Source organism: Lutra lutra, chromosome 4, assembly GCF_902655055.1.
Source record: "Lutra lutra chromosome 4, mLutLut1.2, whole genome shotgun sequence".
In the NCBI taxonomy this organism is placed as follows: Eukaryota; Metazoa; Chordata; class Mammalia; order Carnivora; family Mustelidae; genus Lutra; species Lutra lutra.
This window is the reverse complement of record NC_062281.1, coordinates 125,467,349-125,494,832: the sequence shown is the minus strand read 5'-3', so window position 1 is coordinate 125,494,832 and position 27,484 is coordinate 125,467,349. Positions and strand designations below refer to the sequence as shown.

Here is a 27,484-nt window from a genome sequence, read left to right as displayed (position 1 = left end):
CAGCCCACTCTTGGTCAGCCTGGCCAGCATGTTTCTTTCTCGGTACAGGGTCTAGGATTGTAATATGTCTGAATCTCTACTTATTATGTGTTATTGAAGGTGGGCCAAGATGGCTAGTCTGCTCATTTACAGCTAGAACTGACTGTCTTTCATGTGGATTAGATTGAGTTTACCCGAGAAATTCAGGATTTCTTCCAGGCCACCAGGAGACAGTTCCTTGGACCAGAGGCTTACTAAATAGGACCTTAGTGGGCTTACTAAGTAGGAAAAAGATCCTTAAAACATGATATGTACAGCCCTTGTTACCTTGTCAAGCTCAGACACAAAGAAAACAAAATCCAGAAAATTGAGTATTTCCATTGACCTAATTTTCTAAGCCACTGGGAGAACCATGGGCAGCATATTTTGGTCCATCACATTCAGACTCATTGCTCCCACCATTCATAAGCACTAGAGAGTGGCCAGTTGGTTTTCCAGTTTAATTCATGGTCTACAGATAATTCACTACATTCTTTATCCAAAGGTTACACTATTAATCCTAGTGTAAGAAGAGCTGAAAGAGAAAGGAACACAGCAAGATCATACCTATGGGCCTGACTATACCTTCAATGGTCCCACAAGCAGCCTGGCAACTTCCCTACCTCTCAGTCTGACTCATGAGTGTCGGGTAGTGACTAAGGAGCAGAAACATGGAATGTTGTACATTCCAGAGGAAGCATTATCAAGGAGTGTTATCAGTGCTGACTTCTTGTTTATTAGTGAGGGAACAGATTAAAATCTCCAAGGTCGTGCCTACTTGAAAAAGTTCCCAGTTTCTTTTGGGTAATAAAGACTATATTTCCGCTCCTGGGGTGTTTTATTTACTTGGGTTCCATCTCTTTCCACCCTCCCTCCCATCCCCCACCTTCAGCTCCTTGAGGGAACAATCACACTCCTTTGGTTCCTCTATGTTTGCTTTGTTCTTCAGTTAACAACATTTATTTGAAATTGTAATTACTGGTTTTCCATACTCATTAGTACTTCTCTTCTTTCCAGACCTTATATTTATAATTTATAGCTTCTGGTGGGAGTATTCTTAAAAATTACTGACATCAGAGCTAGTACCAACCTCCCATTGTTTGAGGATAGTTACATTTTTTTCATTGTTGTCAGGAAAGGAATTATACCCTGGGTGGGGAAATAATTTAACACTGGGACTAGATACAGTAATTCACTGATAAATGCTACTCTTAAAATAAATGTCCTAACAAAGCCACCTTAGGAGAAGACTCTCAATCAATTTATCAAGGCCCCATGGTTATCATTTTAAGACAGGTTAAAAAATGTGCCTAGAGGGCGCCTGGGTGGCTCAGTGGGTTAGGCCACTGCCTTCGGCTCAGGTCATGATCTCAAGGTCCTGGGATCGAGTCCCACATCTGGCTCTCTGTTCAGCAGGGAGCCTGCTTCCCTCTCTCTCTCTCTCTCTCTGCCTGCCTCTCTGCCTACTTGTGATCTCTCTCTCTGTCAAATAAATAAATAAATAAATAAATCTTTAAAAAGAAAAATGTGCCTAGAGAAATGACTTTTAATAACAGAACAGGCCCCATTTGGAGTAGTGAGGGGTTCTGTTCAACGGGGGAAAGGAGGCAACAACATCAGGCATCATCTTTCTAAATGAAAAGGATTTAGGAAACGGTAACTATAAGTAGTAAACAAAAAATACATTGTTTTTTTTTTTCTTGAAAAAGTCAAGGTACTTATTCTAAACACAAAGGGTTTCTGTTTCTGGAACAAAGAACAGGTTTCTCTTTTCCTGTGAGAGTGATTGTTTTCCTCTTTCCTATATGTTGCTATTGTCTGAATAAGACAACCTGACATTTATTTATAGCTGGGACCAGGAAATATGGGGATATACACAAGGCAGGGCGCTAACCATTCAGGGAGGAACAGACAGAAAAAGATTCAGAAGACCGTATCTCTAACATCTTTCCTCTGTTGTTGGAGCTCGTGCTGTGAGGCTCTGCTCCCGGGCACACGGGGCAGGGCAGGGCCCCTAAGAGCTCGGGCTCCCAAGGACGAAGATGCAGCCACAGTGAGGGGAGGAGCAGGTTTTGTTTGCTCTTTGTGGCTGCACAGAAGCCTTTGTTATAAGATGAGCATCATTTCAAGTATCTTGAGAATGTAGCTGTTGGCTGTGCAGTTCTATGTGCCAGCATTTTTTCCTAAAAAAGGGTGGAGGTGGTGTATTGCTCCAGAGCTCAGTGTACAGTGTTCTTTTAACCCCAGGGGATCGACTTCCTGCTTCTCACAGTGTCCCAAGCCAGAATGGAAAGGAGGAAGCACCGAAACCCTCCACGGACACGCTAAATTCCAGAGAGGCCCTGGACTCCGGATAATATGCGTGAGTTTGACCCGGCTCTAGAGGAAGAACTGAGGCGTCAAGTCCTTGCTGTAAATGCCATTTCGGACTTGTGCCATTTCCCAGAGGAATTATTCCACTTTGTGTAAAACAGAGGATTACTGGCATTGGACACAACCAGTGTTTGGTTCAACCCAATAGTTCTCGATAGAAGGGCCCCCGGGGGCTAGACAGGACAGCGAGAGGTGGGAAAGAGAAAGACATCCAAAGATAACTGAGTTGCAGGCTCTTCCTTCAGGTGATGACAATCTATGATTTAAGGCAGGACAAGCACACGAAGGGGATGCTAGCAGTGAATAGAAAGTAAAGCTCACTTCCATTACAGGCACCCCCTTAATGAAGAAGGCACGCAGCAGAGCGGAAATGGCTCTGAAAACCACCTAATCATTGTGGCTGAATCCTCGTTGTCTGTTACACAGCAGCTGATCTGGAGGAATCAGCCTTGCTCCCCAGAGTGGAGCTGTCACAAAACAGAGTGGGAAACGTCTGGCTTTCAGCCCAAGAGAATTTGCATGGCTAGTTGTATTAACAACCAGGCATTTCCGGCAGTTCCCAGCATTTCTGGGAATTTTCTCATTCAAAGGGCTGGAAGGCGGCTACATTCTCCCACTTGTTACTCATGGTTTCTTTGTATTACATCAATTATTAAAAAAAAAAAAATTCTTGGGCTACTGTTGTTTCACAGAACACTTTAGGACTTTTACGGGTCAGATACTGAAAGGGGTATAGAAGGTATTTAGAGATGGCTAGGGAATATTCAGAGCATGTTTGGCTCACTCATAATTGGTCATTTATGAAATACACATATGTACCCTCGCCAACATTTCAAAACAGTCAATATTAAGGACAGATTATAGATTCTATTGAGATACATAGTATGTGATTCTCAAGCACACTATTTGTTGCTACTGTATATCTAAAATCATTCATTCATTTATTTATCTGCCCATCAAGAGTTTATTGAGAGCTGACAATTTACCAGACATTAAGCCCAGACAGTCCTTTTAAGGCTGAGTCAATATAACTACAGACAATATTCTAGAGCTATTATGTTTTCATATTTAATGGATCTTTCCATGGATCAGCTCAAAATGACCAGAACCTGAGAAAGGCTGTCTGTTAAATATCCTCTCTGAATAGATGGGCTATACAGATCCTAAGAGGGAAGCAACATGGTTCCTTTTAGTTAAATCTGGGCCAACCTTCAAGGCCAAATATTTCCTTTGAAGCTAGTGCCATTTCCTCCACACATTCTCTCATATATTTGGAGTTGCTGTTTTTGTTCAGATCATAATGCCCACCTGAACATGGGGACAAAAGACTTCTCTCCTTCAAACTACAACAACAAAGCACATGAACCGTTTCTGGAAGGGATTCTCAAAAACAATGGTTTCTGTGGAAGGCTGGGAAAAACTCTCACCATCTTATTAGAGGACCAATCTGAGCTCTATGGAGGGCTGGGGGGCAAAGCACAGGCAGGTGGAACAAGGGAGATTCTCTGGGTGAGTCACAATCCTCATTTTCTAATTTCAGGGGTATAGAGGAAAGAGATCCAGACCAAAACACCACTTCCAAAATGCAAAATCTGGGATCCTACCTCCTTTCTAACCCCTGTCATGTATTCTCTAAGACTAGCTCCGTGGCAGAAACAGATCTCCTATAGTCTTGTTCATAAAGATATATCTTGTTGCCTACTTAGATATTGAAGTCAGGCCCTGCTATGCTTTCCCAGATACCTGCACCCTAATTCCACCTTCAAAAATTAATTCCTTTGGGTCCTGGGGGCTTGGGGATCTCCTAGGCTCCTTGTGTCATTTGATAGCAAGAAACAACTGGACCATTTATTGAGCTATCTTCTATTCACTGGTGGTTCATCTATTCTTCACTCATTTCTCACAATTATCCATTTTTGCAAATGAGAAAACCAAGGTTGGGAGAAATTCAGTAATTTGTCTAAGGCCACATGTTAAGACAGTAAACCCAGGATTTAAGTCCAGGTATATCAACCTCCAAATCCCTATCTTTTTCCTGTCACACCAAACTACCACCTCTCCAATATCCCTTGAAAGACTAGACTCTGAGCTCACTAACTTGCAGCCTTTGGGCTGATTTTTCTTGTAGATACAACTTGTTCGACATGCATATTTTTATTTTTTTATTTCTTAAATATTTTATTTATTTGAGAGAGAGAGAGAGAGAGAGAGATAGCATGAATGGGGGGAGGGGAGGCATAGAGGGAGATGGAGAAGCAGACTCCCCGTTGAGCAGGTAGCCAAATGTGGGACACAATCCCTGGATCTGAGCCAAAGGCAGATGCTTAACTGACTGAGCACCCAGGTGCCCGACATGCATGTGTTTTTACAAGTTTACATTTAAATGCTTTTAGATGGAGAAGGTCTGGCTCCTGAAGCCATCTAAGTTCTCTACTGAACTACAGGGATTGGTTTTCTTTTTCTTTTTTTTTTTCAGAGATTTTATTTATTTATTTGACAGTCAGAGATCACAAGCAGGCAGAGAAGCAGGCAGAGAGAGAGAGGAGGAAGCAGGCTCCCTGCTGAGCAGAGAGCCGGATGCGGGGCTAGATCCCAGGACCCTGGGATCATGACCTGAGCTGAAGGCAGAGGCCTTAACCCACTGAGCCACCCAGGCGCCTCGGGGATTGGTTTTCTTAAAGCTAGCTGTTATATTCTTTAAGGAGATGATAGAAGAGCAAAGCCTTTGGGAATGGAAAAAGCGGGTTAAGAGGAATTATCACTTCTACATAGGTAGGCTCCAGAGTGAAAGAGAAGAAATGACCAAACACACGCACTTTGCAATGATGCCCCCAATCAATCCTGACCCTACCACTGGTGGATTAGTGCTTATTTTCTATATGAGCAAATATTCCTTGGCTATCTCATCAGAAGGGCATGAATTTAAATTTTTTTGACAATAATTGTTATTGCTTTGATTTAGAGTCATTCAAAATCCTCTGCCCTGTCTACTTGGTTCTTGCGAAAAGCTTGCCTTAGGGTTAGAGAAGAATCTGTCCTCATGAAAGAGCGCTTTTTTTTTTTTTTTTCCTGGAACGAGATGAAGAAAATCATCACTGGGGCCTCCAATTATATCTTAGCCTAGATGGTTAAAAAAAAAAAAATCTTTAATGTATGTCTGTACTCTGAGATTTTTAGCTCCAGGAAGTAGTGTGCTGGTAAATGTAGGGGAAAATACATGCATAATATACCCACATAAATTTATTATAAATTTTACTGATATGAAGGATGGGTAACACACAATTTATAAATAATAATAAAATAGTCAATACTCTCACATGTAAATTTCATATTGCCAACTGATTCTCACAAGAGAATGCTTCTGTTGATTTTTCCTGATCAGGGAGCCTGACATGTGGCTCGATCCCAGGACCTGGGGATCATGACCTGAGCCAAAGGCAGTTGCTAAACCAACTGAGCCACCCAGGTGCCTCAAAATACCTGAAAATTTAACAATCAGCCTCATAAGCTGGTAGGAGCTGACTCCCGGAATCCGCCGCCCTACACAGGAAATTTCATGGTTTTATAAGACTTGGTTCGTGGATAAGTTGGCTGTTCATAGAAAGTTACTTCTCTGGTAATGCCATGGGTAAGTTTAACTTTAAAATCTGGCTCATAGAACTTTTGTGTCCTCTTGGGCAAGCAATGATTGGGGATTAACTTTCAACGGATTTATGAAACTCATGAACTCTTGGAAGGAAGGGTGGCAAACTGAGTTTGTTAAATAGGAGCTTGAATTCATCAAAGCTCTCAAACAGGCAAAATAAGGTGAAAAGGGTTTCCCTTTTCACACTGACTAATTGGAAGCTTAAAGTCTGATTGTCCTATGTGTAAGGAATGAAATGAGAATCAATGGTCTGTATTCTTAAACTTGGCTCCAATTTAATCTTTTTTTTTTTTTTTTTAAACATAGGCTCCAGGTCCAGCATGGAGCCTAATGTGGGGCTTGAACTCCTGATTCTGAGATCAAGACCTGAGATAAGATTAAGAATCGGATGTTTAACTGAGCTACCCAGGGACCCCTTGGCTTCAAGTTAAATCATTGTTTTCCTTTCAAGTTATATTACCCTTTTATTTCTGGTTATTTTGCTATCCTTCATGCATCTTTGTAAGCCGCTTTTTCAAAATGAGGTGAGGTAGGAGTGTGTAATTTCAGACATTTCTTCTTAAAACGTGTTTTTAATTATAAACAAAAAACTAATTATGAACAAAATTACAACACATAAGCTTCTTGTAAAAGATTCAACTATGAAAAGTTGAAGTTCTATTGGACTTAAAACAACTGTATACTTTTGTCAAAACTCATTGAATTGTACATTCGAAGTGTGAAGTGTGAATTTGTAATGAAATAAAGTACTATTACATGGAAATTTTATTTCAATAAAGCTGATTTTTAAAAATTGAAGTCTTTTTTCTCCCTTCTCTGCCCCATCTTACTCTTCTGTCTTCCCCCTTTCTCTACAGTAACCACTATTAAAAGTTTGAAGTGAGGGCGCCTGGGTGGCTCAGTGGGTTAAGCTGCTGCCTTCGGCTCAGGTCATGATCTCAGGGTCCTGGGATCGAGTCCCACATCGGGCTCTCTGCTCAGCAAGAAGCCTGCTTCCCTCTCTCTCTCTCTCTCTGCCTTCCTCTCCGTCTACTTATGATCTCTCTCTGTCAAATAAATAAATAAAATCTTAAAAAAAAAAAAAAAAAAAAAAAAAAAAAAAAAAAAGTTTGAAGTGAGTTCTTCAGATCTTTTTTTAAAACATACACACTCCAAAAAAAATCCATTTACGTCCACTGAATTTGTCAGGAAAAGAGGCTGAACATCACAGTTCAGAGGCCCCAGCTCTACTTCCCTCAAAGGCTGGTAATGCAAATCTCAGAGGCAATTACACGTGGCCTTGTTACTCAATTTCTGCGATCATCTCACATTTATTTCCTTCTTGTCCATGTATAGTAAGTAGTTCCAATATCTGAAAATAATGTTATACGAAACATCTACCAAACACTGGACTGTATACAGCTATTTAATTCCCGGCTCCTGAAATCTCTCTTGCTGGCATGGGCTACTTGACGTTCAGGAGTCACTGCTGTCTCTAATCAGGAAGAAGCACCTTAATTGTGATAAGCTCAGAAATGACAATTCTTGCGAAACAGGGCTGACAAATCCCATTCATATTTTAGGACTGAGTTTCTTCACCTCAGCACTCTTGATATTTTGGGCTAGATCGTTCTTTGTTACAGGGCCCATCCTGTGCATTGTAGGATGTTTAGTTGCGTCTCTGGGCTCTATGGACTACATGCCAGAAGCATCCACTCTCCCACTCACCATGTTGTAACAAAAATATCTCCAGACACTACCAAATGTCCCCTGGGGGGCAAAGCTGCCTCTGGTTGAAAAAACCACTGTTTTTAGGAGAAACTCATCAAATTTATATTTTAGGAGAAGAGCAGATATTTATGGGAAGGAGAAGGGAAAACAACCATAAAAATTAAGAAATCAAATTTCCATGTAAGTATACTATTTACTCTTCTATTCTTCCTCTGAATAAACAAGACCCCTGGAAAGAAAGCTATAAGTGTTTAAGAAAAAAGCTGTTGTCCCCATATATCTTTTCCCAGAAACCGAAATACCCTGTAAATGATCAAAACCAAACCATGGCTAATGAAGAAAACAGCCATCCCCACTTTGTTCTTGTGTGGAGAGTTACCTTGGGTTGGGAAGAAAGATTGGTTTCCTTCTGGATGTGGTCTTTGTTGTTGTCAGAGAGGGAATGTTGATAAAGTACTCTGAGCTGCTGAGGAAGTGAGGTTATTTTATAGAATACTAAGAATCGTAAGTTTGAGAACTGAGCACGAATTTGGAAATTATCAAGTCCACTTCTCTTTTACAGAGATTCAGAGATGAAAAATTAATTGACTTAACTAAAAGCATATAAAGCCAGTGAATTGCAAGGTAAGGACTAGATCTTAGCTCTCCTGACTCAGTCCAGACTTTCCCTTAGGTCTTAGTTCGGTGGAGACAATTTAAGTGGGACAAGAAGGAACCATGTCAACTCCTCCCTTCTCCCTCCTCCACCTCCACTTTAAGGGGTCTCTCTTCTCTTCAAGATCTAAGTAAGAATGTCTTGTACCTCTATTCCTTGATTTATATAATGGATATTACATTGGCTAGTGGTTCTCAACCATGGCTACAGACTAAAATCATCTGGGGAGCTTTTTAAAAAATACAGATTTCTGGGTCCCAACCATAGAGATTTTTTATTTACTTGGTCTGGAGTTAGACAAAATATCAGTATTTCCTTTTAAACATTCATTTTAAACAGGTGACTCTAATACGTAGACAGGATCAAGAACCCTATTCTGTGCCCTCTCCATAATTTCTACCTATCTTGGGGGTTAAGGGTGGGAGGTGGAAAGAGGGGAGCTTATATTCTCATATCATCTCTGGCCCCAGCTTCCAGAGAATTAGATCCACTCAGAGATAGTTATTTTACAGGCGCTATTCTTCTTTTCAACCATGTCATCATAGGCAGGGACTTCAGTCTTTTTTTGATTGCCTCAAAAAACCTATTCACATAGAGTCACAAATTTTCCCCAGGTTTGGGAGGTTGGAGTATTGCAGTAATATGAACACTTAAAATTGAATACTGAATGCTAGTGTTCTTCAAAGACTTGACAACTCTGTCTTGTGGCTGAAGCCTCTTTTCATTCCCTTTTCTCTTCTCTTGTCCTGTCTCCCCGTACCTAGTGCTTCTAAGAAAGGACATTTTTGCTTTCTCTTTTGTTGTATTGTCTACTGACCCCAAACCTTCAAGGGTAGCACCTTTCACCCCAAAGGACCCACTGTGTTTTCCTAAAAAAAGATAATTCCCTCCCAAGAGCAAGCCAGGGTTTAGCTCTTCTGAGGGTCTGGTGAACATTCTGGTTGCTTTCCCCACACCTTTTCTCTGCTTTCTTAGTAACTACCCCGCTTTTCATTATATCTACACTGCCCTGTGTAGCCCACATAATTGGGGGATGTTAATTCTACCCAATTCTGGTCCAGCAGTTCCTTTCTTGGTTCACAGAGCCTCAGTAATATTTTTATGGTGCTTTGAGGTCAACCAAACCATACCAAAACCAAAATAAAGAAACAAAATACAACCACCCTTCTGGGTTCCCAAAAAAGGTTTCCCCCCAAACCCTAACACTTTGGTTTATTAAGAATTTAGATCCAAGCGATCCAACAGTAGAATTGTGTGTGTTATCTGACAGGTACATCTGTGCTATTTTTGAAATGTTAAAAGAGGCCTTGGTGCCCCTGAGAGTTTGCTGTGGTGCCCGGCACGTCTCCATGTAGTCAGGAAATGGCAGCTCGGGTGTAAGTCAGCGTTTGCTCACAGTCAGTGGTTCAAAGATGGGCAGATGACCAATTCAGACTCATAAGAATAGACAAGATCTGAAAGAAGCCTCCTTACTTTTCTGAGAGGATGAATGTTCCCCTCCCTGAATACAGGTGTGCTAGCCTGTCATCAGAAGCTGCTGGCAGTCACAGTGCTGCCCTGAAAGGGAGGCAGCTTTCTCATGAAGTGAATGTGTTAGGTGGGGAAGAGACCCAAAAGATTCTGGTTCTTGGATGGCAACATCGAGCAGATCAATCAACCCCACTGTAGAGTCTGCATTACTTTAGAACTACATGGACCAATAAATCTCCCTTGTTTAGGCAGCTTGAATTGAATTTTCTCCCCAAGGCAAACAAAAGCCTTTATCTCCTTTTGGCTGTAACAGACTAAATTTGGCTATTATAGAAATGACCTGCCCCCCTTTAAAAAAAAACTTTCTCACATGAGAAGAGTTTTGAGGTCATAATGCTGTGTCGTCACTTGACAGTCATCACGAATTCAGGGTCTTCTAGCTTTTTGCTCTTCCAGACCTAGGAAGGGCTGGGCATGCTCCTGTCCTCCTGGTGTAAAAGAGCTGTGGTGCTCCAGCCATCACATCCTTTGTTTCAAGCAGCGAAATTCAGAAAAGGGAAAAAGGCACAACTCCTCCCTTTCAGTCCATGGCCTGAATTTCATACCCAGCACTTCTACTTTTCTCTCATTGGCAATACTTAGTCTCATTGTTATGCCTAGCCCAAAGGAAGCCGAGAAATGCAGACTTTCTTCCACTTTTTTCAAGTGGCAATGTGCTCACTTAAAACTCAAGGTTCAATTAATAAAAAGGAAGGGTGGTATAAGAAGTTGGGAAAGGCAACTAGCTAGCATCATCAATGGACTCAGAAAGTAATATATTTTTACATCACCATTATATATATTTTGATCGCTTTGGCGATTGAAATACTGTTTGAATGCAATCAAGTCAAGGTATGCAAGTCATCCCAGAAAGACAGATTATTTAAAAGCTTCCAGGGAGGCAGTTACACCACTGGCCCCTTGAGCAGTGCTTTGCAGCGGTGCTTGGCGTGTGGTAGACACTCAGTACGCATTTGTTGAATGCTGAGTGACTGAATCATTTTTAGCACTGCATTTAGCATTTCAATAACTCTTAAAATCCTCCTAAAATCTCCTAATGCAATTTTGTGTAAGACACAATTAGAGCTCAACCTTTACTTAACAGCAAGGAGGAGCTGCCCATCAACACCTGTGCCAAACCCTTCTGTGTAATCAACACTGGTCACTGAATCCCAGAATTTAACTCGCTCTGGTTGCTCTCTAGGGGCCCTTCTCAAATTCTCCCTATCAAGCTCAGGGATGGGACCAGACAAACTTCTTACCCAGACAGACACCTGGGTTTCCCTCCTCCTTCCTCTATTCCTACTTGAAGAATTCATTCATTCATTCATTCATAAGATTTTATTTATTTATTTGAAAGAGTGTGCACACACAAATGGGTAGAGGAGGGAAAAGGGGTGGAGGAGGGTGAAGGAGAAGCAGACTCTCTGCTTCAACGTGGGGCTTGATCCTAAGACCCCGAGATCATGATCTGAGCTGAAGGCAGATGTTTAACTGACGGAGCTACTAAGGTGCCCTGCCTTACTTGATGAATTTAGTATCATGTTTATTTTCAAGCCACAGGACTTCAGAGCTCAGAAGAAATGAAGACTTTTCTATTCAAGTCTGATGGCCTATGTGCCCAATGAGAATTAGAACAATAACTCACTTCAGATACATTGTTTTTAACATGCAAGTGTTACCAATAGAGAGAGATGGAACACACGATATGTATCTTCTACTCTATAAGCATTTCCCCTGAAAAAGACATAGCATTTTAGAGAAGAGTTCTTCGTAAGCAGTTGTATTTCAATAATTTAGTGGAATTCTGCATTTTTGTTCACATGAGAGCTCTTTCTCTGAAGTGCCAGTTATTTTACTCAGTATGATATTATTCTGAATGATAGTTTGTGACATTTTCTGTTCAAGGACATAACAATTTACTTTTAGAATGAATTTTCTCCCCCTGCCTTCATATCCCAGCATAGGAACTGCTATCTGGTGAATTCCAGACAGACCCAGTGTTGCTCACAGGGGAATCTATGGGTTACCTACATCCAAATCATGACGTGGGTTCCTTCCCAGCCTTGTAGAATCAGAATTTGTCCTGGTGAATCTGAGGAATTCAAATGTGCACTTTATGTGATTCTTGGGTACACTAAAATTTGAAAGTCACTAACTTAGACTTCTCAAATTAAATTAACCTGATTTTTACACCTAAAAGGTATTATTACTGCTACTGATATTACAAACTACTACTAGTTGTATATTGAAAAATATTGAGCTCTTATCCCTTGCCAGAGTGTGGATGGAAAAACAAATGAGTGATGAGGAAATGTGCATCAAATGCAATGCATCAACACCTTTCATTTGGCTTCCAATTGTTTTGTTTTGTTTTTTGGTTGAAACTATATCCAGAGTCACCTCTGGATATGTGGTCACAGCTTTGAACTTAATCCCACTTCAGAAAGAGGTTAAAAGGGAATGGCTGTTGTAACATCTGCAAAGCTTCCCTTTTTTAAAATATATATATATATATTTATATATTTAACTTCATTTAATAAAGATAGTGTTTGAGCAACAGCGGACCCCAACCACAGCATCCAGTGACCATCAATGAAAAGTAGATTTAGAAATACTCTTACATATTTCTGGACTAATATAACACTTTGAAAGATAAAAATAAAGATAGTGATTATTTTTTTAAAAAGACTTCTTAGTAGGGAAGGAAGGAAAAAATGAAACAAGACAGGATGGGGAGGGAGACAAACCATAAGAGACTCTTAATCTCACAAAACAAATTGAGGGTTGCTCGGGGGTTGGGGGGTATGGATAGGGTGGTTGGGTTATGGACATCAGGGAGGGTATGTGCTATGGTGAGTGCTGTGAAGTGTGTAAGCCTGATGATTTACAGGCCTGTATCCCTGGGACAAATAATACATTATATGTTAATAAAAATAATTTAAAAAGATATATTTATTTATTTGAGAGAGAGAGAGCTAATGAGTAAGTGGGGAAAGGAGCAGAGAGAGAGAATATCCAAGCAGACTTCTACTGAGCATGGAGCCTGACGTGAGGCTCTATCTCACATGCCACGAGATCAGGACCTGAGCTAAATCCAAGAGTCAGATGCTTAACCAACCGAGCCACCCAGGCGCCCCAGCAAGTGATTATTAATAGCAGGGTAATAATACTAGTGGAATGATTTTGCAGGAAGGTGGTGGCAAACTGAATTTGTTTCTCTTTCATATCATTATTTCTAAGAATGGCCCAAATCCTGGTGTTCTGTGAGTAGTACAGATGCTTTCCCTAGAGGCTGGAGTGTAATTCAGGGTTAAAATGTCACTTCTAATTTAGTGTCTATGTTTTACCATATGCTTTATTAACCTTCAGCCAAGCAATAGGATACTCATTAACACCTAAGGCATTTAATACATGTGATTTCCACGGAGAAACAGTAACCCAAAACTCAACCATCCTCCCTCTAGCTCAACTGATACATTTCCTAATCCTTTCAACATCAAGGGTACTGGCATTGGCATGGCCAAGAGTGTCACGCAGGTCATGCTGTGATGCAAATTTCAGCCCACGACACACATCCTTTTTGGGGTGGGGGCAGTCTTTTGCCACCTCAATTCAGCCAAAAAACAATAGGACACCACTAGAGATGGAGAGCATGTAATGTGTTTAAGTGATTTTTTGTTATGCCTTTAGGGTGAGTAGATAAAGATAAAAAATAAACAGAAAAGAGTAAAGGACAGAGACTCCAAATTTGGATGAGCCACTGACTGCTGCCAATGGAAACTGAAATGGGAGCCAACCCCGTTAGTGTGTTACAAGCTTAGACATGGGATGTCTACCCAAGCCACTGTCAGTTGAATATGTCTGAGTACAGCTCAGTTTCCAAAATGTGAATCTAGGTCAGTGAAATCCCGCAACATATTTTTGCCCAAAGATTTTCTGTGGTTTGTTCCTGTGTAGATGGGGAGGACTGAGTTCATGGTGACAGAGAGAGTTGGAACTCTTTTCCAAAAATTGCACCCAAGTCACCCCATCTGGTAGTCATTTCTGAAGTCATTTTGTTCCTCACTGTCCCCCTAGGACCTAGTACAAGGCCTGGTACAGCACGGGAGTTCTATAAATATCTGTCAAAGTGCTGATCTGCTCCTTTTTTCTCCTGTGCCCCTCAAATCCCTCAGTCACAGTGTTCTGTTACTTCTCTAAATGGAACTCAGCTTCTGCACAGCCCTTTCTATTTTCACGGCTACTTCTCTAGTCCAGACTCTCCTCTTTATTTCTGGACAGTGTGATGGCACCTCACTAATTTTATTACTTCTAATCTCTATGCTTCTTAAATCATTACAGGCATATGGCCAGACAGAATTTTTCTAAAATACCACCTTCAGCTTTTACACCTCTGCTAAAAAATTCTGAGTGCCTCCCCACGGCCTGAAGAGAAGAAAACCCTCATTCCTTGACCTCTGGATCAGCCCCAACTTATCTCTGGAAGCTTAACTTTATTCTCCCCCCTGCACCCAGCCCTTGCTCCAGCCATTGTCTATTGATTATAAAACAGATATTCTCCCAGCTGTCCTGTTTGTCATCACCACTCCTCCTCTATGACAGGACAGGCTTGCTGTATATTCTGGTCCACTTGCACTCTGACTCCCACCTCCTGTGACCACTTCCTCCTTAGAACTCCTACCCCTTCCAGGGAACCCCACACCTACTAGTCATGGATCTTGTGTCACACTGTGACAGTATTTATCTTCTAATGTCCTGTCCTGTTTCTTCAATTAAGCCAGAGGGGCCTTGAGGGCAGAGACTGTTCCTTACTCATCTCAGTGTCCCCTGTGTTTGGGATAGAATCTTTCATAGAGTTGCTGTTCAATAAAGAGCACTGCTGGATGGGGGTCAGGGAGCTCAAGTTTCAAGCTCATCTATGACTCTTTCCAATTGCCCGCTGTTTTATTTTTTCCTATTGCCTTTTAAAAAGTCTTTCTGCAAAAGGAATAGTAATGAAAGGTTCTGGAAGCGTCACTTTTTTTTTTCTTTTTTTTTTTTTTTTTTTAGTGGCGAGAGAGAGAGAGACAGAGAGAGAGCAAGCATGTGGGAGGAGGAGGGGCAGCAGGAGAGGGAGAGAGAATCTTAAGCTGGGTGCAAAGCCCTACGCAGGTCTCAATCTTACCACCCTGAGATCATGACCCAAGCTGAAATCAAGAGTCAGGTGCTTAACTGACTGAGCCAACCAGGTGCCCCTAAGTGCCACCTTTTTTTCCTATTAGATTTTTATGTATAAATTAGAAAGTGATGCTGTTTGTTAGATATCCAATCTGATAGTTTTTCAATTGATGCCTCCTCAAAGAAAAATGGAATTAGGTTGGAGTCTTCTGTGGTTTTCTATCCTCAAACACACATGAAGATATTCAGCTATGCACATGTCTCCCATCTCCCATAGCCATTGAAAGAACAGTGTCGCTGTGGCCAAGAGTCTACAGTCAATCCACTTTGGAACTTTCCTTATGGCTGGTGCTCTAAAATTAAATGGTTGCTATTTTTTGCCAGGTGTTTGCACATCCATATGTTCAAGACACAGTCCTTCACCTTAATTGCCCATCCTGAAGCTTCCGATGGGAAGGAATGAAGCTCTCATTTCCTAGTGAGGCTGATTCAACTCCGTTTGCTCAGGATGAGACTGAGTACAGGAGACAGGGTCACACAGGGAGAGCTGGTGGCAGAGCCAGAAGGACAACCCACGAACTGGGATTCTAAGTTACCAGCTTAGCACTTATTGCCATTTTGGCTCTTTAGATAACAATGCTTCTTTACTAGCATCAACATGATTATTTTTAAACCTAAGTTCTTGTTTAACATCGGTAATGGTGTGAAGTTTAGCCTTTTTGTCTCTTTGGCACAAATCTTCACACCCAGAGATCAGGTCCTATTAGATTTTTCTGTGTGTGTGTGTGTGTGTGTGTGTGTGTGTGTGTGTGTGTGTGTTAGGGGAGGGGGTATGGAAACATAAGTCAAAGGCAAATATCCTGTCCTCAGAAAATAATAGGAGCAATCTTTGGTCATTTGAAATATTTTAATAAGAATTTCAGCATGCCAAATGGAGTAGATGATGGCATTTGAGTTATTATCCAGTTAGGTATTATATTTTAAGTCACACAATGTTGAACTCTAGGCAGGAAAAAGGTAAGGAGTTTCTAGCTTTTGATGGCTTTAATCATGATACTTGCTCTACTTTTATTGAAACTTGGAATACATACCCTTGTACCTATGATATATAATTGTTGGCTTCTTCAGGTGTGCATTATTCAGGATTCTAAGTAGATGCTTTTTGGAATTTGCAGAAATCCTCTAAGGCCATGGCTCTCAACTGGTCTGTGCTTCAGAATCACCTGTAGAGCTTTTCAGAAATGGAGATGCGATCCAGACCCAGAACATTAGGATTTTCTGAGGCAGGTCCAGGTCAGTGTGTTTTCAGAAAGTTCCTCAGGTGGTTTTTAAGCCACACCTTTCATTAAAAACCACTAATTTAAGGTCACTTAGGCCTTTTCTCTTGAAAGTAAGAGTCTTGGATTCAAAGGCCATCCAACAGATGCTTGAATTCCCCCTCTAACATCCCACAAAGCCTGCTGAATATTTATCAATGTCCCATCGTATAATGGACAGAGTGAACAGCACTGTAAATGTAATTTCTTCCTCTTTTTTCTCTGAAAATTTCTTGAAAGCTCAAGAGAATAAAAACACTATTATTATTCCCTTTCTCCTACTTGGCCAATCTTGCCTTTTTCCTGCTTTGGAACTGGTGCCGAAATTCAGCATGGCTGTTTTGATCTCATAGCTTCAGATTATTTATGGCCCTATTATGCCAAGTATTTTATTTTGGCCACACCAGCCTTGTTGGCATACAGCTCTGGGAATATCGTCAGATAAGACAACTGTTGCCAGGAAAAGCAGCATCAACAGTTGTTACAAACTCAGAGGCTATTTGGTTTTCTGTTAATTTCTTAATTCAGGCATGGTAGTTTTTTTCTTTTTTTAATCATTATTTTGTGGATCTGGTGAATACAACTGGAACAGACAACCAAATAATAAGACTAAATTAAACCCACAATGGGACTGTCAGCATGTGTTTCACAGTAAAGACCCAAAGTGGGAAATTCTGTGGCTACACACTGTAATTCCCTGTGACAACAACAACTTGAAATGCAGTCTTTATTTTTCCATTTCAATCACACTGTTGATACTAGTTACCTCTCATTCTGTCTTTTGGTTTTTGCTATTTGTTGTTCCAGTTGTCATCCAAGGAAATTCCAGGCAATAAAAAAACATAGAAAATCCAAACACATTAAGGGTTTTTCCATCTTCTTTCTTTATATGACCATCTATAAAGTAACATGGACATTTTTGGACATAAAAATCAATGCTGAAGCTGAGTCAAAAAATGAGAGGAAATACTGTCTGAGTGACCTCTATTATATAGTTAGTCATTCAAAAGAGAAAAACATGCTTTGTGCTATGCAATTTAAATTAGCTGCAAAGCAGCCCATGTGCTCATTCAAGGAATCTTACAAATGCAGCTAGTTATTTCAGGAAGTAGATAAGAAACCAAAAGACATTTCCCTCAAGATACATTATGAGCGTCAATTTAAAATTACAAGTCTACTCGAATTCCACTTACTAGATTTCAGCTACATTTACATGACAAAGACACAAAAAAGGAGCGGTGATCTCATAATTCTTTTCTTACCACATCCTTTCAGTACTTCTATCAAAAGCATTTTAAAATTTTAAAATAATAAGTCATCGTGATACAAAAGAATGGACTTATTAAGCTAAAAAAAAAAAAAAAGGGCCAACAAAAAAACTGCAGATGCCAAAAGGGGAAAAGAATTGGTTTCCACAAGGGGTTAGGAAGGCAAGGGTGAGCTCCTTGCTGCCTGGCCAGCAGATGGCAGAACCCCCCCAGCTTGGAGAGAAAGTTCCCCCCCAGCTGGGGAGAGTTTTAGCTAAATGTCACTCCTCCACCTCTTCCCATCTTCTCTGCCTTCCTCCCTTTGTTCACCTTTCTTCCCTTCTTTTTTTTCCCCCTGACTGGATGACTGAATGCTACCAAGGAGATTGAGTTAAAAATCAATACAGTGAGTCCCCCCAGAGGGCAGGAATTACAGTCTATCCTCTTATGACAGAGAGCATGTAATTAATCCAGGTTCCTGGAAAGGAAGTCGATTTTGGAATGGATTTAGGAAAAATTGGATGGGATGTGGTGCAAATCTACTCTTTGCCATGCCTCTGCCTCCCCAGTTGTACTGAGGTAAACTGACAATTAAAACCTGTATATATGTAAGGTATAAGGGCTAGGGGGAGGGAAAATGGGGAGTTGTTGCTCAAGGAGTACGACCTTTGTCTTTTTTTTTTTTTCTTAATTAATACAATAAAAAGAGGTTAGTCTGCAGTAAAGACAGGAATCATGTAGAAGGTAATCCAGAGGCTTAAGAGTTAGATCCCACTATTGGAAAATTATTTATGTAAGTTAATCTCAGCCCACTTCCAATAATACATTACATATGTATTTTTGTACACTTTAAAAATTAAACATACAGGGGCGCCTGGGTGGCTCAGTGGGTTAAGCCGCTGCCTTCGGCTCAGTCATGATCTCAGAGTCCTGGGATCGAGCCCCGCATCGGGCTTTCTGCTCGGCAGGGAGCCTGCTTCCTCCTCTCTCTCTGCCTGCCTCTCTGCCTGCTTGTGATCTCTGTCAAATAAATAAATAAAATCTTAAAAAAAAAAATTAAACATACAAAGTAGCCCCCTTAGCTACTCGACTCCCTCACTCCTGAAATTACCACTATTCTGACTGTTGATAGCATAGTTTTGTCTCTTGTTTAAATGGAGGACATGATAGAATTTGTGTATTTTTTTACTTTTAAATTTTGTTTTAAAATATTTTATTTATTTATTTGAGAGAGAGAAAGCCAGAGACAGCATGAGCAGAGGGGGCAGGACAGAGGGAAAGGGAGAAGCAGACTCCCTGCTGAGCCGGGAACACTATGCAATGTGGGACTGAGATGGGGCTTGATCCCAAGACTCTGAGATCATGACCTGAACTGAAGGCAGATGCTTAACTGACTGAGCCACCCAGGCTCCCCAAGAATATGTATTTCTTGGTGACTGACTTCTTTTGCTCAAATTATGTTTGTGTATGGACATTGGGGAGGGTATGTGCTATGGTGAGTGCTGTGAAGTGTGTAAACCTGGCGATTCACAGACCTGTACCCCTGGGGATAAAAATATATTATATGTTTATAAAAAATAAAATTAAAAAAAAAAGTGGAAATTCTGGACTTAAAAAATAGTTTTTCTGAACTTAAGAACTTAGAGGGGTTTAACAGCAGATTGGGCACCAGTGAAAAGAGAATAAGAAAAAAAAAATTATGTTTGTGACCAGCAGTTGCAGATGTGCAGCAACTAGAGTTCTCATCATCTCTGAGAAGGTAAACATTCCTTCTGCAAGAGTACTAATAGGTCTATTGCCTGTGCAAGAATTAATTAATCTTACACTATTTTCTTGTATAGCTAGAAGGGCAGGATGAAGGTATGCCCAGAGGCACATGCAGAATAATAGAAAGTATTGGGGGGGAAAACCATAGAATAGACAGGTTGCTCTGAAGATGGATTTTGCTGAGATAATAGTATTTCTAGGATAAGACTTGATGTTAAATGTCTGGGTATTTGCTCAAATCAACCTCCAGTAGCTTGGCTGTATAGCAGTAAAATGCAGTAATAACATGTCCTCCTTTTTTCCTTCCCTTCATTAAATATACTCTTTATTAAATGTGTATTAAATGTGCCCTGTGTTAAACGTGTTCTGGATTTTTCAGCAGAGAGTCACTAAAGTCTTCCTAGGTTGAATGATTTCATTTAAATATACAATGCACACACTATTAAATCTACTACAACTTAGACAGGTATGAGACTATGTCTATAAGATTCTACTTCATTAACCAAGAATCGACTGCAACACGTTGCAAAGTGTTTCAAATGCAATAAGACTATCTAAAAACCCTTGGGCTCTCTGCTTTGCATGAATATATAAGTAGTTTTCTAGCTCTGAAAGAAGCAAGCACTCAGCAACCAGTGACAGATGTGGGAAGTACTCAAGCTCTCAGTATACAGCACAGGAAGGCACAGTTTACCTCTGTTTAAGTGCTACACCCTTCAAAGAGATGCCCAAGTGGCCACGAGCTTCTCTATAGAGACATCAAGATCAGTAAGGGAAAAACAGACATCTGGGACTAAACTCACACCTTTCATCATAAGTCAGATCCTGGACACCACAGCAGACATGTGAAGAGGTAGTGGGTAGTTGGAGAGAGGGGAGGAGAGAGAAGAAACGCAGCTGAAACAAATTTATGGCAAAATAATTGGAAAATGAAGAATGAGTATGGAGTGGGGTGGACAATTGGGGAGAGGAAAATTAAGGCCTGGGAAATCTGATTCCAGAGGACTGTATGCAAAATGTTTTATTTCATCAGGTCTCAGTATTTTTACCTATAAAATGGAAAAAAATAAAACTGATACATTTCACTATGTGCAAATGGTCTGTCTCTATCCACTTGTCTTTCTGCCTACTTATATTAGTATTATTATCTCCAAATTAGTAGGACTTACCTCACTATCAATTTTATTGACTTTTCTAATACAAGAGCCAAAACTGTTCTCAAATACATAAACAATTCAGCTCACTAAATGGGAATTTCAGCAAACCACCTAGTTCCGACCTGAGAACATGCCTGCATGGAGATCTCACTATTCTTCCATTCAATTTATTCCTTGGCTTTCACTACAAGGAGAGCCTTTCTGATGCTAGAAACATGGCAGGTGGATATTTGCCAACTCTACAGGCCCATAGTTTAGGAAGCACATTTGCTGATGGAAAATATGATCTCCGAAAAGTGAATACCATTCCACTAAGTGAGGATTATTTATAGCTTCTGACACAGAAGGTTTCAAGTATAGAGTGAACATCATTATTAACACTAACTCAAATAAACTCTACAAGAACGAGGACTATAAAGTCCACACCAGATGCCCTTAAAAGAAGTGATCTTAGAGGACTTGACTTGATGATGAGATGGGAAAGATGAGTGGAGAAATGGTAGTGAATCCAAGGCATACAATGGGCCTTGGGGCTTGGCTTTCTTTTTCTAAGTTATCAGTGGTCCTCTTTTCTGATTGTAGCATCTTCTCCTTCCCTCTCTCCGCCCCCCCAACTTTTTTTTTTTTTTTTCGAAAGGAATGGTGGTCCAACATCTCTAAAGCAATATAGACCCTTCTGTTCAGAAGCCCAGACTCCATGGAGTCTTCATGGAGATAAACTTCATGGAGATAAACTCATCTTCTTCCTCACTTTTAAGTTGCTACCTCTTCAGACTTCACCTGCTCCATCCAACCATATCTCCAGAAGCCCATAGGAAAACTCTTTATCAGTTGGACTAGTTTGCTCAGATCTCATGTATGTACCCGGCTCAGTCTTTGTCTATACTGCGTCCCCACCTAGAACACTGTCTCACTGAATCCTGCCTTGGCAAACCCTTCTAGCCCCATTTTTGTCCATGAGGTTGTCTCTGAACATCCGGCCCCCAGGGAGCTCCATCCTCTCCTGTGAATAGCAGTTAGGACTACTTCACACAGTGTTTTGCTAGTTAACCATATTGTACTATCTCTTAGTTCATTATGTGTTAGTTTCTCCAGACTATTTAAGTTAGGGTCCTACCTGAATTAGGAATCAAGCTCTTTGAGTTAAGGATCTAGTCTACCCAGAATTGCAGATGGAGCTACTTTTTGTAACCTGTCTACCCAGAGGATGTTCCGTCTGCTAATTAACAAGAGCACAGGATAGGCCAGCTTCAGCCCTCTCCTTCCCTTATACTCAATCTCAGACATGCGCTGACCAACCCAGCTGCCACAGATAGACACCACAGTTAGTCCCTGAGGAGAAAAATAATCTTTCTAGATCCTTTGAGTGATACCATCTATCAAATATTTATTACCATCTATCAAATATTTTCTTTCAAGACACCACCTTTCCTATATGTGGAAAGTTGACACAGCCTTCCAGATGAACAAACAAGAGACATTCTCTAAAGGAAACACAGAAAAAAATACCTAATTCAAATTCTAAAGCAGGCTGTTTAGCAATGATTGTTAAAAGCCCTAGGAATGCAATCAAAGATACAGTATGAGTAAAGGAAGATGGGAAGGCCAGGAGAGCAGGCTGAGGAAGCTATAGGAAGTCCGGGCGGGAGGGGGAAACTCAGCAATTGGAAGGCCAGGATTTTTTCTGAGATAAAATGCACCAAGGCTAGTACTGAGATAGACAAGTAAAGACCTAAAAAGAAAAAAAAAATTAACTGTGCACCTTGGGACACACAGATTTCCTCTCTTTGTCTGAAAGAAGCTTCTGTCTTTGGTCCTTTCGTAAGTCGTGAGGAAGAGATGGTAATCCCAGCCCACCATGTAGTGTTAGCCTTGTGGCTTGGGGTGAGTAATTTGATCTAGTTCTCATGTGCAAAATGGAAATAATACCACCTCTCTCATTTACATATTCGTCCATTCATCTGATATTTATTAAGAGTCCACCATGGGCCAAGCATGAAAGGGAACAATGGTGAGCAAAACAGACATGGTCCAGATCATCTTGCGGGGCTATAACAGAGAAGGAAAAGCACGTCGCAGTGGAAGGTTTCAAAGACTTCCACTCTTGACCTAGCTCTGTGATCTGGGCAAATCGTAATTTTTTCTGGGCTTTCCTATTCTCACCTGTGAAACGAGACAAATTCTTGTCCTAAAATTTTAGTATTCCAGATGCAAGCAGTTAAATTTCTTATGTATTTCTGAATCATGTTTTCCTAAAAGATTATTATGAAATATTTCAGACACACAAAAGGATAAGAATAATATAAGATCCCCTTGTGTATTATCTTACTTAAGGAAAGTGCTACTGGTGGCATGCCTTCCTTTTCCCCAGAGAAAGTAACTGTGATGTTCTTGGTTTTTCTTATTCTAAGTCATGGCCTTTCGAGGATCCCTGGTGTATGAACAGTTCAGCAGTGAAGAGTTCTTACATCCGTTCTTACAACTGGTGTTCCTGATTCCCAATGAATGAGAGGTCACGACAGTGTTGATATGAGAAAGCTTGAGTACCAGCCTGTTCTCAGCCCGCCACTCCTGCTTGCCGCCCACCCAGTAGTCAGAATGAGGAAAACCATGCAGCAGGCATTGCCGGCTGCATTTTGAAGGAGCATAGTTTTGTATCTACCTTTAGGGCCTTCTGCGCAGATTCACTGGATCCAATTGCGATCAGGTTAGGCCCAGCCATGCTGCAGAAACTCTTCAAATGCAAAGCATCAACCACTGGGACTGTGGAGACGGCATAGTCCTATGTGTGTAATAGAAACAAGCAGTTTGGCATTGCAGAATAGTTCTAAAACTGACTTAACCCTGCCCAAAACATGGCTGTTTCTAGGGAGGCTACCAGGGGCCCTGAATATCAGAAGAAAAACTGGGATCTGTAGGTTTTGGTGTTGCCAGTTAAATAAAGACTACTTAGAATACTTCCCCCCCACCCCAGAAGAGAGTGAGCACATGCATGGAGGTAGGGAGGAGCAGAGGTGGAAGGGGAGAGAATCTTATGTGGGCTCCATACCCAGCATGGAGCCAGGCGCTGAGCCCCATCTCAGGACCCTGAGATCAGTCATGACCTGAGCCAAAATCAAGAGTTGGACACTTAACTGACTTCCACCCAGGCACCCCAATAGAGACTACTTTTAAGAAGAAAGTGCAGAGCCTCCTTCCAGATGTGTGATTATGTCAACATAATCACACATCTAGTGTGGCTAGATTTGCTGGTTGATCCATGCAGTGGGTTACTCTGGAAAGTTATGTCGGAATATCCTGTGCAAACTAAAGCCTCATGTCCTCAAGGGGAAAAGAGCTTCCTACACAGTCTGGTGAGCCAAGCCAATCTATTAATAATAAATGGAGTAAAGGGACCTTGAGAAGACGTGTAATATCTAGCCCAGTTTCCAGCACATAGTGGGTACTAAGTACAAGTGATCCTTGATTCCATTGTGAAAAATCCATGTTTCATGTTTGAGTCAGCGGGGTCTCCAGACTTTCTGGGAAGTCATTTATTGTGCAGGAAATCTGTCAGGTAGCTGCATGATTTTACAGTGGGGGAAAAAAACAGAAGATGTCCAAAACTTTGTCTTTTATGGCTATGGTAGCTCAATGCAACCTATTTATTGAGAAATTTGAATTTGACAGCTCTTAAAACTTCTAACACATGTACTAATATTAGGAATTATTTTGCAGAGCTGGTGACATATAGATACCATTATTCACGACATGCTGATTCAATGTGTCTATGAATGCTTATTAATTATTGTATGCCAGGCATCAATGGTCTAACTTTACCTACCTTAAAAGTATCAGCCAAGATTTCAGCACCTCGTTGATTTGTTCTTTTGGAAAGGCCCACAAAAAATTCTCTGCCTATAATAAATGTCATGGAACACAATGAGTACATGGCACCAGTGATGGCATACTGTTTCTTTATCTGTAAATAATGAACTTAAAGCATCACACAGTTCTTTCCTACCACAGAAGGCAGCTCTGCTTATACTCTGACCTCTGCTCTCTTTATACAGATCTGATTTCAAACTACCATCCTTAGAAAGAAACTTTTTCAAATTCACAGAGGTGGAAAGTAGAATAGTGGCTGCCATGGTCTCAGGGGAGGAGGAACTGGGAAGTCAGTGTGGTAGGTATGAAGTTTCAGTGTGTGAAGGTGAAAATGTGCTGGACATGGATGGTGGTGATGGTTACACACTGAACTATACACTTAAAAATAATTAAATGATAGGTTTTATGTTTTATAATTTTAGCACAATAAAAGAATCAATGTTCCACTTAGGAAATAACAAAATTAAACACCTTCATGTGTAATAAAAAATTAAGTAATTGCAATGACAAAATTAAGTAACTTGCAATGACAAGTTAGTAATGTTTCCCCTTTTTTCCCTAAAAGAATAATATCAGACATTCATGATGAAGTCAGATTCCTTTTTTTATAACGATGATGTAAAGGTTGAAGAAACTATATGCATAAAGGGAGTTTAGGGCTGACTGGTCTTCAGGCCTGACCTCTAAAGAGATGCCCTTAAAACTCTTATTTGTTGTTTCAAGTCAAAATGTTAGAGATACCTATTTGCAAAGGAGGATGGAACTTTCTAGTCATTTGGCTTTTCTGAAATTTCATAAATTTTCTTCTCAGAAGGCAAAACATCAAGAAAAAATGGTCCCCTGGTGAGAGGCAAGCAAACAATTATAGTAGATAATATTAGGCAATATATAACTGTGAGGATTCTTAACTTTTTCATTTTTTGAAAAAGAATTCTACATGAAATGTAAAAACATATTCAAAGAGAAATCAGTATATTTTGATCCAGAACATTAGGGTAAAGTATAAAAAGTGAAACCATGTAGAAAGAATTGCTTGATAGACTTTACAAATGTTATAACGTTAATCCTCATGATGTCCTTAAAAAAGAAGTAAATGACCCAGGTCAAATGATGTTATGATAACTTCCAATGGCTTATGCTTTTGGCAGACAGAGGACCCTTTGGTGGCACACTGACGGGCTTTTTGTTTTTGTTTTGTTTGTTAATGGTGTGTCTGTATTGTCCCTTGAGAAAACTCGACTACCTACAAATCTAAGGGAAAGATATTTTATCTGAGAAAAGTATTACTTTATTTAAAAATCAGCTGGGTGGCTCAGTGGGATAAAGCCTCTGCCTTCAGCTCAGTTCATGATCCTAGGGTGCTAGGATTGAGCCCCACATTGGGCTCTCTGCTTAGCAGGGAGCCTGCTTCCTCCTCTCTCTCTCTCTCTGCCTGCCTCTCTGCCTACTTGAGATCTCTGTCTGTCAAATAAATAAAATCTCTTAAAAAAATCAGCTGAAATTTTTTAAATTTCCTTAATTATTCTAGATAAAAATAGATTTATAAATTAGATTTACATATAATTTTTAGGAAAAAATTTAGTGGATTAATCAAATTTAAACAAATTCATAATGGGGCATGTGTACTATTTCTATTTTAAAAGACTAAGGTAGCAAAGCATAAAGAAAAGCAAACTGCCCATCACTTTAAAAAGTCAATTGGACTTCTGTTTCTGGCAGTATGGTGGACTATATCCCTCTAAATGGCCTTTCTTTTTTTATTTTAAGATTGTATTTATTTGACAGAGAGAGAGAGAGCACAAGAGAAGAGGGAAAGGGAGAAGCAGGCTCTCTGCTGAGCAGGGAGCCCACGTGGGGCTCAATCCCAGGACCTTGGGATCATGACCCAAGCCGAAGGCAGATGCTTAACCGAATGAGACAACCAGGCACCCCAAAATTCCTAAATAGTCTTTCTGATGGAAATAACAGAACTTCTGGAACTGAAATATTAAAAAACATTTTTGTTGTTGTTTTGTCTGTTATGTCAACTTTTTCTGTTATCAATTCCCCCTTTCCCATGTCATTTGTCCTATTGATGATCCTACTTTCTGAATCTGATTGGTTGTTTCCCTGTGTATCATCTAACATGAAATTGTTCCTTTGTCCTTTGTATGTTCAGTAAGCTTATAGTTTCATGTAGATGTTTAACTAAATTCTTGTTAAAAAATTTTTCTTTGCTAGGACTACTTCAGAGGTGGGGCTGTACTATTGTATCACATCATGAAGCACATGACTGACAGCCACATTGTTGGTGATACCAGAATAATCTGTGTGTTCAAGGGGTATCAGTCTGATCCATCCATTGTAAAGCTCCCCATCAAGCTTTCATATAAAGGTTTTAACAGGCTTGGATGATCATTACACAGATCCATTATTTTATTAGGGATCTACATTTACTGGCTAGAATTCTTAAAAACAAAAATAAAAAACACTTTCTCAATCAAAAGGAAAGATAGCTAAATGCCTGAATCTTTCCTTCACTTATTAACTATCAGAGTAGTAAGGTGGCATCCCCAGCAACTTATAATAATGACTGATATGTTTTTTAAATAACACCATTACCCATAAATGAGTCAGAGAATAAATCATAATGGAAACTGGAAGACATTTAAAACTAATGATAACAAATATATATCAAAACACAAAGGATTCAGTTAAAGCAGTACTTGAAGGGAAAGTTATACAGCTTTAACTGCTTGCTTTAAGATGAGAAAAGGTTCAACATTAAAGAGACAAACTTCTAAATTCAAATTTAAGAAAAAAGGAGCAGAATAAAAACAAAGAAATTTGAGGGAAAGAATTAAGGACAGAAACAGGAAGAGGAAAGGAAATATATAAGACAGAGAGAATTCAACAAAGCCCAAAATTGGTTCTTTGAAAAGATGAATACAAATGAAAGATCTCTGACACAAAAGAAAAAAAGAGAAGGCATAAATAAACATTAAGAATGAAAAGAGGAGGGATGCCTGGGTGGCTCAGTTGATTAAGCAGCTGCCTTCAGCTCAGGTCAAGATCCCAGC

The 27,484-nt window shown here is 40.2% G+C and overlaps 1 protein-coding gene across 1 annotated transcript in view; it reads right to left on the bottom strand.

Moving 5' to 3' along the window:
• The window catches only part of DDAH1 (dimethylarginine dimethylaminohydrolase 1), a 140,757-nt gene that overhangs the window by 10,034 nt on the left and 103,239 nt on the right, over positions 1-27,484 (bottom strand). Inside the window, exons 3-4 of the mRNA XM_047727377.1 lie at positions 24,382-24,455; positions 23,221-23,340 (exon numbers count right to left, since the gene is read on the bottom strand). Coding sequence (XP_047583333.1) covers positions 23,221-23,340; positions 24,382-24,455 — 194 coding nt within the window. The remainder of the gene's footprint in view (positions 1-23,220; positions 23,341-24,381; positions 24,456-27,484) is intronic.